At 41.5% G+C, this 14,064-nt stretch overlaps 1 protein-coding gene across 1 annotated transcript; it reads right to left on the bottom strand.

Moving 5' to 3' along the window:
• Window positions 1-1,057: 1,057 nt before the first annotated feature.
• On the bottom strand, window positions 1,058-12,157 carry LOC134540789 (uncharacterized). The gene is made up of 3 exons (XM_063383708.1): window positions 12,040-12,157; window positions 3,534-3,818; window positions 1,058-3,045 (listed from the first exon to the last, which is right to left on the bottom strand). The coding sequence occupies exons 2-3, from the start codon at window positions 3,816-3,818 to the stop codon at window positions 2,728-2,730; spliced, it is 603 nt and encodes a 200-aa protein (XP_063239778.1). The 5' UTR covers window positions 12,040-12,157; the 3' UTR covers window positions 1,058-2,727.
• Window positions 12,158-14,064: the final 1,907 nt, after the last annotated feature.

Raw genomic sequence — 14,064 nt, 5'->3', positions numbered from 1 at the left:
CAAGTGCTAAAGAGGTAAAAAAATAACTAAATTTGGTTAGTAATAAAATTAATTATGTCTTCTAAGCAAATCAATCAAGAGGTAATATGAGGATGAATAACATACATACAACTATCAACTTTTCATCACTTTCATAAATTCTACTTTTAAGTTTGTAAAAGGAGGGTAAAAATTGTTTTTTTTTATAATACAACTAATATAATGTCTGAGTGGAATAAAGATGTAGTTAAGTTTTTTGGTTTAATTAATGCCACTTCTCTTTGCCATTTCTCACAATTACGACCCAATGGAAGTATGTTTATATATATAAATATAAATAATAGGATTTCGGTATGTATGACGTCGATAAACTTCGACACTGTTTAACCGATCGCCATGAAAGTTGGCACATCTAAGTGTTTTGGGTATCTTTTAAATAAATACTACAAAAACCTTTTGTCTGAATAAGTTTTCGATACGAGCAACCATAATTTCAAGGAGTTGAAAAAACAAAATATGGAAGATAAAAAAAATCATAACTCCCTTCGTAGGCATAACATCAAATTCGAGAGGATTATATGTTAATCTTATAATTTTTATCTAAAACTTTTGTATTAAACCATTTTTTATAAAAAAAATTGCTGCAAGGGGTTTAAAAATTTAGGGGTAAAATTAAAAAAAAATAATAACTCCCTTAGTAGGTAAACTATGAAATCCGTTGTAATTTTTTGTAAATCATATAATTTTCATCTAAAACTTTTGTCTAAAACATTAAAAAAAAATCATTTCTCCAAGGGGTTTAAAAAATGGTGGAAATTTAAAAAAATTCAGTCATCTGTACTGATTTGTAGTGTACCTTGTACACTATTAAATCCATTCATATTTATTGTAAAATCTAAAAATATTATATACACCTTTTGTAAGAAATATTTTTGTGTGACCTACCATGGCTGCAAGGGATGGATTAAACAGGGGTTGAATAACAAAAAAAAAACTCATAACTCCCTTAGTAGAAACACTATTAAAAGTGTTCATTTTTTTAATCTTATAATTTTTATCTAAAACATTTGTCTGAAATAATTTTTGATAATACAAACCATTATTGCAAGAGGTTGAAAAACATGGGGTTTGAGTAATAAAATAAATGAAACTTCCCTATTCGGTACACTATAAGATCCATTCTTGTTTTAGTTTAACTGTCTAAATATTAACCAAAACTATTGTTAAAATAAATTTTTCTTTATCCAACCATTACTGTAAGGCTGCAAGGGGTGGAAATAACAAGATTTGAAAGTAAAAAAAAATCATTAATTTTTAATAGATATATTATTTATTGTATAAATCCTAAACGTCATCTAAAACTTTGACTGAAACAATTTTTGTTGTAACGAATTATCACCGTAAAGACATGGGTTGAAATTAAAAAAATATATATTCATAACTTTCTTCGTATGAAATTTGTTTGAATTTATTTAAAAACCATCTTAATATTATCTTAAAACTTGGTGCAACGCAAATTTTTATACGACCACGTTTTTAGTGACAGGGATGAAAAATAGTATTTGAAGGTAAAAAAATCAATAATTAGTTATCTAATAATATGAAATTCGTTCTGAGCTATTCAATGCTGCGTTCTGTACTATTCACTGCTGGAAACATCGAGTTAAAAAGTTTTGTAATATTTTCGCTGCATGGAAAATGAGCAATTATTTAGTCGATAAATTTGTAATAATGGAGAACATAAATATGTTATGTACATTAAGATCTTAAAATGTTTCGATTGTTTATAGAAGTTTCCAAAACATCTGCAGAATAAATAGGTGCTTCGTAATCTACCTATGGCAGTAGACTGTGCTGAAATGGACTTTATTTTCATGGGGAAGGTTTTTATGCTATCCATTTTTTTTTGTAATTCGCCGCTAGTATTCTGGTGGCGGAAATTTGTATAGGTCTTAATGGTATATATAACTAAAAATGGATAAAATTAATGTATCTTGCACTAACTTAGTAAAGTTAAATTTTACCTTGATATGATATTGAACTGTGTTAGTTAATAAGTAAAATTGGTCATGTTTGCTTCGGTTCACAGTTTGTAACATTTTTGAGTACCCTTTTTCTTGATGCTGGCAGTGAAATAAATTTAAGATTGAAGTTTAATCTAGATATTGTCAATTTTATACGAACACCAATTCATTCCAAATCTTGAATTGAGTTTCTGTTTTGGTTGAATTTTAAGCTGACTCCCAGCGTTGGTGTTCTGATAAAAAATTAGTGTGGTAGTTATTTTTAATTTAATAAAAGTTAAATTGCAGAATACAGACTGGTTGTTCGGATTGTGTGTTTTGCTCTACAAGCGGGGAGGACACACAACATTATACAGTATACGCGATATTTATCAGTTGTGTTTGCGAAACAAGCAAAATTAAGGTACTGAGAACACTCGGCTTATAGGAAACTAGTGGAAAACAATTTTTATTGTGCTGTATATTGAATATTATATAGTAACGATTCAGTGCTTTCAACTAAAGAAATCGCACAACTACGTCATTATTGAATGTATGGACTGTGAGGATTAAAGAGTCTGTTATTTGATGGGTATGTTAGGTAAGTAAGGTATTATTGGATGAGTTCAAGTTGAGTTGTGTTATGTGCTACAGGTTAGGTGAGGTTAGGTCGGGATGTAAGTCGCTACACCCGGGACTGAAGGAGCCACAGGCCAGCAAGAAGGCGGCAGGTATCCGAGAGCGACTAGACGGTGTCGAGGCTTGGCCAGCCCTGCGCGCAGGCCAGGTAGGGCCAGGAGACCAGCGGCGAGCAGCGCGGCGCCAGGGGTGTCCCCAGCACGCACTGCGGGCCGCACGTGACTGCGCTGCGCCCCTGCTCGCAGCCGTACACGGAGCAGCGCGCCGGCTGGTCCACGCTGCAGCACAGCGCCGGCGCGCGCGGCTGTGCCCTCAGCACCACCTGGGGCTGGCTGATCACCACCCGCGGCTGGCTCAGCACCACCGTCAGGTTGGGCAGCACCAGCTGTCCTCCGGCCGCCAGCAGCGAGGCGTAACCCGGCGGCTGCAACATGCGTGCACCCTCTCTCACTCCCTCCCTCCGACCGTCCTTGTTCGTGCCCGTCAAGATGGTGGGTGCCACCGTAAAATAAATTTTTACTGCACTCTAGCGGGTAATAATTTAACTAAAATTATGGTAATGCACTCTAGCAGATGGCACGTGTACTACATGTCACTAGCACTCCTTGTATCGCATTCGCAATTGAAGGTATTGCTTTCCGTCATTTATTTATTCATCAAATGAACATTTCAATTGTCGTACGAATTTTCACCAATGAACAGGCTGTTAGTTAAGTTAGAGGTGCAAACCTGCAAGCTGGTGTGAAATATCATTTTCCGAATGATAAACCATAGCGTGAGAACTGGCGAACGCAGACGCGCGATGAATTGAATGTTTCATTCTTTATTTGCGATTAACCTGAAGTTTTAGTTTCAGGAGAAGAGAAGACAGGGCGCGCACTGCAGCTAGTGAGGTGGAGAGGCGGCTGTCACCTGGGGGTCGCGGGCGGGCCCTCGCTGGCAGCACAGCTGGCAGCACGGCGTGGTGCCGTTGCAGCGCACGCAGTCCAGCCCCGCGCAGCTGCAGGGCTGCCGGCAGCACAGCTGGCAGCAGGCACCCCGCTGCAGCGAGCAGGAGCCGCAGTGCACGCTGGGGCAGGCGCAGCCCGGGCTGGGCGCGGCGGTGGTCAGCGGCGAGGTCAGCTCCCGGCTCCCAGAGGTCACATCCTGGCCGTCGAGGCCCGCGGCCGCCGCGCACAGCAGCACCAGTCCCCACATCTGCACAGTACCCGGGGTACTCTCAGTTGGACAGTCCGCTATAACGTTAAACCACACCTTTTGACGTGACAACGTTTAATAAATCGATAAACGCCGACTGCACGCACGAAAAAGTGTCCCGTTACGCTGTGTCCTTTTACGCTCATTGTACGCTTGCACCGCATCTATCTATCTTCCACTCGATTGGAACAACGATCGATTTGACTTTTTCAAGGCACATTTAACTTCAAACACTCCCATATGTTTCCTACTTTTACTATCATCGTCCTATCCTTGACAGAATAACACAGATTGGAAGAAGTTAAATAGCAAACATGTATAAAAGTTATAGTTAAAATAATTGTTTCGCTTTATTCGTATCAGCAGTGTTATTACTGTGGGGCGTGACCCATTTGTACCTGTGTTCAAGTTTTAGTTAAGCTATTTTGGTACTTTTTTCTATTATTCTAAGATATAAAGGCATTTTAATAAAATTACTAGATATAGTGATTTTAGGTCCTAGTTGGTAACTGTGTAGCATTAATTTTTAACTTACGGGTTTATCTTTTAGTGTTTAATTTTCTGTAATGCTTATTTTTTGGATTTAAATTGTTACGAGTAGGGAAAACGGGTTCGTTTTATTTGCCACTAATATTGACATTACTATTTAAGTCACCACACATGATGCCTGTTAAGAAATCACTAAGTATGTGTCCACTCCTCACTGGAGCCGGGCTCGACAGTGGTTCGCCCCTCACCTCGCGCCTGGCCACTCACACAGTCTCGCGCCACTCAGTCGCACTCTCACGGTCCCGTCGCTCTGTATCTGTGCCGCTCACCGAACTAGCACTTCACTCCACTCGCTTGTTGCAACTCCCGCGGAGGTCGGCGTCACCGCTTTTATACCCGTTGGCCGTCTTACAGGAACCGACTGGAGTGGCTGTGACGGGTAGCGTCATCCCGGGCTGACTCGACGCTCGAAGCATCCAGAACAGCGGCGCTTATTCACGCCACTCCACGTGGCGGCCTCTGTGATCCCGGAACTTCCAGGCCCTCAGTGATGGAGGGCGCAGGGGCAGGGGGTGGCCAGGCCAGGGTGACGTCAGTGGCCGTGCTGAGGTCCTCGAGCCTGCAGGTCCGCCGCTGCGAGGCGCTGCTGTCGTGACCCGGTGTTGTTCGAGCCGTGCGGAGAGGCAGTGTGGACTGGACGGTGCGCGCGAGTCGAACGGAACACATCCCAGTGCGCGATGCCCCGATGCAGCCGAGGACTCGACCACTCACGTGTCTTCGCTCTTCGTAGCGGCTACTCAACACCCAGCAAGGTAAACAACTCAGCTCCTGCTTTTATTTATCCTGGCATCGCCTGTACAATATTGCAAGGGTTGAGTGCTGTGACATTAATTCGCATTCGCGAAACTGAACTTCGTAACTTTACGTTTCTGGTGGCTGCGGCCACGAGTTTACGAATTTGGCCCCGTCGCAGTCACGAATTCTCATGCAAAGAATACTTGGTCGCCCAATGAACTGGGTCATTGCAGTATGGTGTGGGCCCCCATTTGATTGTCTTGCACGATAAAGATCACACCATTGCCTATGGTGCTACATTATTACTTAATCAGTTTCTCGTAATTTTTACGTGAACATTATGTACGTGAAACTAAGAGACGTACTGTATTTAATCTGGGAATATATTCCCGCAGTGTGTAATAGTAGTAACATCGTCAGAGCTCTAAACTTTTTGCATGCGACGATTCCCCCATCAGTGCACTCACGGTATAAAGCTTTCACCTGAGTTTCAATGCTGGAGTTTAGAGTTAATTTTTAGTAATATTTTTAAGGAAATTCTGAATGTATTTTTTGTGAACGAAAATTATCGAGGTCATTAATTTTAATCCTTTTAAAAATATCTAGCCACGGACGTTTTTGAACTTTATAATACTTTAAACGTGGCTGTTTCTTTTTGAATTGTATATTTTGTAAAGTAATAACTGAGCATAGTTAAACATATGTGCGTTTAATATATTGCAGTTTTATGCTCAAGCGGTTCTCAATGATTGCTTTAGTTTGGAGAAGGGTGTTTGATCAATTGTTATGCAAGTTAACTGGTAATCGCGCGATGTTGATCGTCATATTAGCATTTCTGCATCCCGTTTTTTATTTGCGAGTCTTACAAGCAGATATATTTTGCACAATGTTTTAAGGTGTGTGTATTCAAAGATGAAACCAAGTAAAAGCCATGCTTTGTTGATATTGGTGTGTTTCGCTTTTCTATATTTGGTTAATATACATGATATTTTTTTGATAACTTTAGTGAATTTTTGAGCCCTATAATCGCTCTTTACATTTTTTACAGCTCTGCTTTGCCGGGTGTAAGCGATATTATATCGGGATTAATGACAGTTCTTTAATTTTATTTAACTTAAAGTTATCTCTGAAGCTATTTTCTTGTGAAGTGAATCCTGGTCTGGTGTCGTGTTTGAAATGCTTTCCCGAGGAGCTGGGCTGAAGGAAGGCAACCATTTTGTTACAATTGTAATCAGTCACAAAAAGACCTAAATTATAAACGCAAATGACTACACGGAGGAAGCTAACAGCCAGTCACTTTTAACTTCAGGAATTCCACTATATTATAAACTATACTTTAACAAAGTCAGATTTTAAAAATCAAATGATAGAGAATAATGTTGGCTTGTAACCGGTCGGAACAATGATGATGTCATTGGTGCCTTGCTGTCCCTCGTAACGCGCCCTGTTTATCCATCACCAGCCACTCATCAGCCACTCGCAGCCACTCGCAGCCACTCGCAGCCACTCATCAGCCACACATCAGCCACACATCAGCCACTCGCAGCCACTCGCAGCCACTCGCAGCCACTCGCAGCCACTCGCAGCCACTCGCAGCCACTCATCAGCCACTCATCAGCCACTCATCAGCCACTCATCAGCCACTCATCAGCCACCAATCAGCCAATCATCAGCCACTCATCAGCCACTCACCAGCCACTCATCAGCCACTCGCAGCCACTCGCAGCCACTCATCAGCCACACATCAGCCACACATCAGCCACACATCAGCCACTCGCAGCCACTCGCAGCCACTCGCAGCCACTCGCAGCCGCTCGCAGCCGCTCGCAGCCACTCATCAGCCACTCATCAGCCACTCATCAGCCACTCATCAGCCACTCATCAGCCACTCATCAGCCACTCATCAGCCACTCATCAGCCACCAATCAGCCACTCATCAGCCACTCATCAGCCACTCATCAGCCACTCATCAGCCACTCATCAGCCACTCATCAGCCACTCATCAGCCACTCATCAGCCACTCATCAGCCACTCATCAGCCACTCATCAGCCACTCATCAGCCACTCATCAGCCACTCATCAGCCACTCATCAGCCACTCATCAGCCACTCATCAGCCACTCATCAGCCACTCATCAGCCACTCATCAGCCACTCATCAGCCACTCATCAGCCACTCATCAGCCACTCATCAGCCACTCATCAGCCACTCATCAGCCACACATCAGCCACTCATCAGCCACACATCAGCCAATCATCAGCCAATCATCAGCCAATCATCAGCCAATCATCAGCCACTCATCAGCCACACATCAGCCACTCGCAGCCACTCGCAGCCACTCGCAGCCACTTGCAGCCACTTGCAGCCACTTGCAGCCACTTGCAGCCACTCGCAGCCACTCATCAGCCACTCATCAGCCACTCATCAGCCACTCGCAGCCACTCGCAGCCACTCGCAGCCACTCGCAGCCACTCGTCAGCCACTCGTCAGCCACTCATCAGCCACTCGCAGCCACTCGCAGCCACTCGCAGCCACTCATCAGCCCCTCATCAGCCACTCATCAGCCACACATCAGCCACTCGCAGCCACTCGTAGCCAGTCGCAGCCAGTCTTCCTGCGCCCGGGTGCTCAGAATCATTGTCCGTGCGATAAACCACAAAGGTTTTTTTATTGTACTGACCCGTGTGCTTAAAAGTCATCAAAATATAAATTTTAAAAATTCGGTCATTTTAACATTAACTTCAGATTTTATCTATTAGTAGGTATATAAATTGAAACAAAAAATCAAAGACTTTTTCGCAATTTTTTACGAAAAAAATTGGTTGTCTGTAAATTCGGTTTACGGACGATAGTTTAACGTGACAACATTATAACAAAACATTGATGAAATGATTGCATACTTTTATTAATAAAATTGAATCATTTTTATTTTAATAATAAAAGAATAAATACTTGAAATTATACTAGTAATCAGATTTTTAAAATGCAAGAATAATTAACCTTTATTGCCGAAATGCTTGTTGTATTAATCAATGAAAACCACATTAACTTTTCACTTCACTTTATAAACAGTAGACGAAACAATTCACGTGTAGATGACTTGTAATTAATTTTAAAAACTGGCGTTTAGCTATAAAGTCTAAATATAAGTATGGACTTTTTTTCATATAAATAAACTGTAATCAAATATCTATCATCAATTATATGAATCACCATAATTTTTTAGTCAATTGTAACATAACCTATGTATTATTACTGCACTCGCCGACAGCGTAACGGAACACAGCGTAACGGGACACAGCGTAACGGAACAATGAGTGTAACGGGACACAACGTAATGGAACAATGTGCGTAACGGGACACTTTTTCGTGCGTGCAGCCGGCGTTCATCGATTTATTAGACGTCACGTCAAAAACTTGTACTTTCAATGTGTCTCAATGCCAGATTCCACAACAGAATTTACATAACTATCTAACGACGAAAACATCTTCCAATGGTGAAATGGGATACCAGTTCTGCCAACTGTACAGCTACACAGCCGGCAGGTTCCAGGTGTGACTCATTTGACGCGCGTGCATTTCTATCCTGTCATGGCATCCGTGCCTGGGACCGCGGCTTGTAGTGGTAATTCCGTTAAGAAGCTCAGCTGTGCTTTCTTTTTTTCCTTCCATGGCAAAAAAAAAGTAAACTGTACATAATTTTTATTTTGCCATGCAAATATTTATATGTATACTAAAATTCGTAAATTCATTTTTTTTTTCAATTTATAAAATAATTACTTGTAATGGTGAAGACAAATGTTGGTAAATGTCCCATAAATAAGAACAATAAAGATTCGATAAAGGTCCCACTAATATCAGACTGGCAGTAGAAACGTGATAGTTAATCGTGGAAGATGTGTTGTAGCAGCTTGGGTATATCCAATTTCTCTTCTCTTCTAGGTAGAAATTTTTATTGCGGCACTCATTCGATGAAATAATAAAATTAATACGCAGTAACAATTTCACACAATAAATACTGATCAAAATCATTACCACAAATAAGGAAATAATTTTAAAAATGTCTGCGACAATGTCCAACGTACAAGTAATCAGTGTTGAAAACTAAAACGTACAAATTCCGTGAAATATGTCACATGCAAACAGCTGCTAGTATAATAAAAATTACTCTAAATTATAATTGATTATTTATATTTCATAGGTAACAGGTGGATTGGAAAACAGATTGAAAGCAGTGCGGTGAAGTGTCTCGCACTTGGCTAGAGTTTCCCATATGGTCATCTTGCGATATTTGCTACACCGTTGGAAGTTACAGTGAATTTATGGACTTTTCAACGAAGAATTCAACTCAAATAAACGAAGAGATCTTCCTAATTACAAACAACTGAATCTCCGTAGAAGCTGCGCCGTATTTCGACTTCAAGTTGTATGTATCGTTCTAAACAAATGAAAACACACACGTGGTCAAAATGGTGTTTTTTTTTCTGTAGACTGAACATGGTTTTGAATGTTTTGTTGGCATATCAATAATATTCTTTTGGATTTATGTTCAAAGTAAGTGAACTCGGCGTGCGTAAATTTACGACTCTTCCTGGAATATTTGTAACCAGTGTTTTCGTAAACTGAAGGTGAACATGTTTAACAGTGTGCAACAAAATAGTATCGATTATAACAAGGCTGTGATACAGATGTGTTTTCGAACTGACTGTGTGTAGGACTAGAATAAATCGTTTGTGCAATACTCCACAAAACAGGTCGTTGAACTTATTTTTTTTTATCTACGTATAGTAATCTCTGGCTGGGAAAAAGAACTTACTGATTACTGTTTTATAAAATTATATTTCGTATAAAAATATATATTGTAGTAATAATATTTTAGTTTTTTCGTCATCAGACGTAATTTTAAAAACAAAATAACTACATTAACGAGTTTTCAATTTAAAATTCACTGCTAATATAAGAATTTCTAAATTTTTAAAATCTTTAGTTTTCAGTTTCATTTCATTACTAACTAATGCAAAATAGAAGATTACGAAAATTGTTATAAAGTTTTATACCAAAACCTCGTCACGTGACCCATTGTGCTAACAACCTGTTCTTCCGAACCCTGACTTATTTCTTCGCAACATTTCATATCTAGATGCAGTTATTTCTGGAAGGTCACAAGACTCTATGAAGTATAGGGGCATCCAATTCTCTTGTCAAGATTTCCGCAGTTATGTTTCAGTGACGTGATGAGCCATTCACAGGATTCGAGTAAAGAAAAAAAATGTGATTTGTAACATAATTCAATCGAATGAAAGGGCCATTATTACTCTTGCAATCACAAGGAACAGGTTAGCCTAACGAACCTATTTCATTTTAATCTAATTATTTTAATTTAAAAAACAAACTGTTTAAAATATCATAGAGGTGTTTGTTAAGAAAAACCACTTGAGAATGTTGGGTTTGGAATTATATTTTGTTCCCGGATTTCATTCTCGAACCGTATTATTATTTTTTTAAGTGTAACTAAAACGGATTTTTTTTCAGAATGATTTTTCAGTATATAAATCCCGGTGAAGATTTTTGAAAGCACTGCAGAGACTTTCATGACACATTTATCGTTACTTCTACGGCATAATGTTCTGGTGACTTCTGTGTCGTAGTTACCAACTTAGTGCATGGTGCGTAGAGGTGACACCGCGTCTGTTTCGCGAGGCAGTGTCGAACTTAGCGCCAACACTACACTGCACCACACCTCGAACATGGACTGTTATGATGAGGCGCATGCCGTCTGTTATTTGCGCTGCTTACAACTGCTTCACTTTTATTTCAATGCACGCGCCAAGCAACTAAAGTTTTCTCCACGTACCTATGAAATTTTAATTTGTCTAAAATTCAACTCAAAAATAATCGATACTTTGAATGGTTCTTGCGACGAGAAAGAGTGATTTAAAATATTTTCATTGAAAAACTCCGTTGATGGGATTCGTTGTATGTCATAGAAAAGCCACAAGAATGAAAAAGAAGTGACACAGAAAAACATTTGTCATGAAACTATTTCAAATGTTAAATGTACAGACAGCACATGCTATTCCGTGGAATAAATTATGCGGATATAATTGATCACAGATGCACGCAGTGGGCTGACAAAAAGGAGACGGATGCAACAAGAACAGCAAATACAGACAAGCAACAAACCTTGGACAAAACATCATCAAAAATACGAAACCAACGAGGATACAAAAACTTATATTCCGGGCAATAAAATGACGACGGCACGTGCTGTGTAGTAGGTTTCCCAAGAGAAAACATTCGTGACGTTTCGGGAGCTGATTTCCGCTCCCGTCGTGAGGCACGAACAGATTGGAAGAGCAGAACTCGTTAAGCACAATCGGTTTAGCCATTTGAACACTTTCGTAAGTACATCTCGGCCAGAACTCGTGTGGCTACATCCAGGACCGGATGTAGAGGTCTGGAGGCCTCGGGGCAACAGAGGAGCGGAGGCCCCCTGGCCCCAAATTTCCAAATAAATGAACAATTTTTTTTTTCAGTCGAGTTTTCCAATAAATAATTTATTGTGAAATCAAGTGGATTCTCTAAGTATTTAAAAAAAAAACATACGTAAATATAATCGGAGACAAGAATTATATGAAATTAAATGATAGTGTTAATGAATAATTCGGTTAATATTTAACAATAATATAATCATGTATGTACAAAGTACTGTAGATAAAGGTAAAACAGCGAAAAAAGTATATCAAAGGATAATATGTTTACTAGTGTTTACTTGTCGGAATTTGAAAGATTTTTTTTTTTCCGAAGTCTCTATTGTGGGGGCCCTCCGTTTGTGGAGGCCCCGGGGCTTTCGCCCCGGTTGCCCTCCCCTAAATCCGGCCCTGGCTACATCACAGAGGTAGATGCAGTGGAGATGAGGCGGGCAGTCTGTACTGTACCTTGCAGAGCTGTCACGAGGCACCAGGGGCTGCTGAGGCACCAGGGACTGCTGAGGCACCAGGGGTTGCTGAGGCACCAGGGGTTGCTGAGGCACCAGGGACTGCTGAGGCACCTGCCGGCACGCCGCGTGGGAAACTGAACGGGTCGCCGGCTCCCTCGCACTTCCTGGCCGGTCTTATCTCCCTGTCTCCGCCAGCCGCTCGCAAACATGCCCGAGTGTCGCCGTGGTGTGCCTCCCCCCTCCCCCTGCACTGCGGGCAAACACACATCCCCGCTCCTGTAGACTCCTGCAGACTCTGGGCTGCTGGCGTCTCAAGCCAGTATTACACCGGCCTTGCAGTTGCCATCTTCAGGGTAGCAACTACACACTGAAACTAATTGCTACCCTGAAGATGGCGAACTGAAACGTCGGTAGAAATGTCGGTGAGATCTTCAAGGCAGCAGTTGTCTGCTGGAGGTTAACTGTCATCCTGTAGACGGCGGCTGCAAGCATGACCGAAACGTCTGTGGAATATTCGCCAGCAGCCACAAGCCAAGCAACTGCAGGCAGGCCACCCGAGCCTGCGATCATCATCAAACTTTTGTTGTTTTGTTTTACACGTCCAATAAAACAACTAAATTGGAGGCAGTGGATTGGTATTCTAAATCAGCTTGTTCCAGTAATATCGCACCGTGACCATGAGCTGAGGTGCCGTCCACACGTGTGTCTACAGGGACCGGGTGTTCAGCAGACTAGTTGCCTCGTCTCCCGCCAGGGCGACACAGTCAGACTGTGTTTCCTCGGGGTACTCCCGCCCGCATCACACACCATGCTCGGCGTGTTGAAGAGATGTTGGTCCATCCATTCACTCCCACGACAGCAACATTGCGTTCAGTCGTTCCTGTCCACTTCCGCCTTTCGAAACAACCCCAAGTTTCTTCCGTCATGTCTGTAGATCCACGATCCTTAATGGAAGAGTCGAATTACAATCCCCATGGAAACTAGTTGTTTCACTACTGACCGAACAAGGCAGGATAGTTGTACTTCACCTCCGAGCCCTTGCACTCCCCACCCCGTGGCAATGTTCATGTCCTGGAATAATTACACCAATAGTGACAGCACACCGTTTGTAATGCAGTGAGTTTTATCGGGCATGTGTCGTTTTGCCTAAAGGCGTTTTGCCTAATTTATTGTAGGCGTAACGCCGTTTAGGCAAAACGCCGTTAGGAAAATCACCGCTAGGGAAAACGCCGTTAGGCATATCGCGGTTAGGCAAATCGCCGTTAGGCAAATCGCCTTTAGGCAAATCACATTTAGGCAAATAGACGTTAGGCAATTCGACGTTAGGAAAATCGCCTTTAGGCGAAATAACTTTAGGCAAATCGCCTGTTACTCGTGTGATCAGTTAGTTAGCTATGTATCCTCGGGTGTAACATTAAGAGGTTGTGTGGCGGCGGGCTCGAGCTGACTGAGCTGACAGAGCTGACTGAGCTGACAGGGTCTCGCCGAGTGCAGGGTGGCCTCCATCCATGCCGACCCCGCCTCTCGCTGTCCTGGCGAGGGATGGGCAAGCCAGGCCGAACATCCCACACGAAGCAACATTCAGTAGCAACCCTTTTGTTGGTTCAGTGCCAACAATTTTTGAAATCATACCATTTTAGACGTGCTATGGGAAAAAATGATGAGAGTGAATTTTTACTATGGAAGTGTATAAAATTAAACCCATATACGTATAATCAGTTTTCATAAAAAATTGGGGGGGGGGGATACCAAACGAAACTTTATGATATTGAAACTACTCTACAACATATTTGGCAAACAAAAATAGTCAAAGTAAAGGGCAATTTAAATTTTAAAAAAAAGTAAGGGTACTTTTATTACCACCATTACAATGCATATTCTCGTTTAATAATCTGTGAGGCTCTGTAGCGCAGTGGTTATAGTGTGTGGTTAGTAAGCTAAAAGAACGTGGTTCTAAACTCAGCAGTTGACAAAATAATTTTTTTTATTTTACAGATCACTGCATTATGTAAATTATGCTTTA

The sequence above is a fragment of the Bacillus rossius genome, chromosome 17 (genome assembly GCF_032445375.1).
Source record: "Bacillus rossius redtenbacheri isolate Brsri chromosome 17, Brsri_v3, whole genome shotgun sequence".
NCBI lineage: Eukaryota > Metazoa > Arthropoda > Insecta > Phasmatodea > Bacillidae > Bacillus > Bacillus rossius.
The sequence above is the reverse complement of the archived record's forward strand: the minus strand, read 5'-3'. Positions and strand labels throughout refer to the sequence as shown.

Bases quoted from the DNA above. Each gene is read 5' to 3' on its own strand.
- LOC134540789 (XM_063383708.1), bottom strand. From the start codon at position 3,818: ATGTGGGGACTGGTGCTGCTGTGCGCGGCGGCCGCGGGCCTCGACGGC. The intron at 3,046-3,533 runs GTGACAGCCGCC...CGCATGTTGCAG, and splicing joins GGCCCGCCCGCGACCCCCAG to CCGCCGGGTTACGCCTCGCT.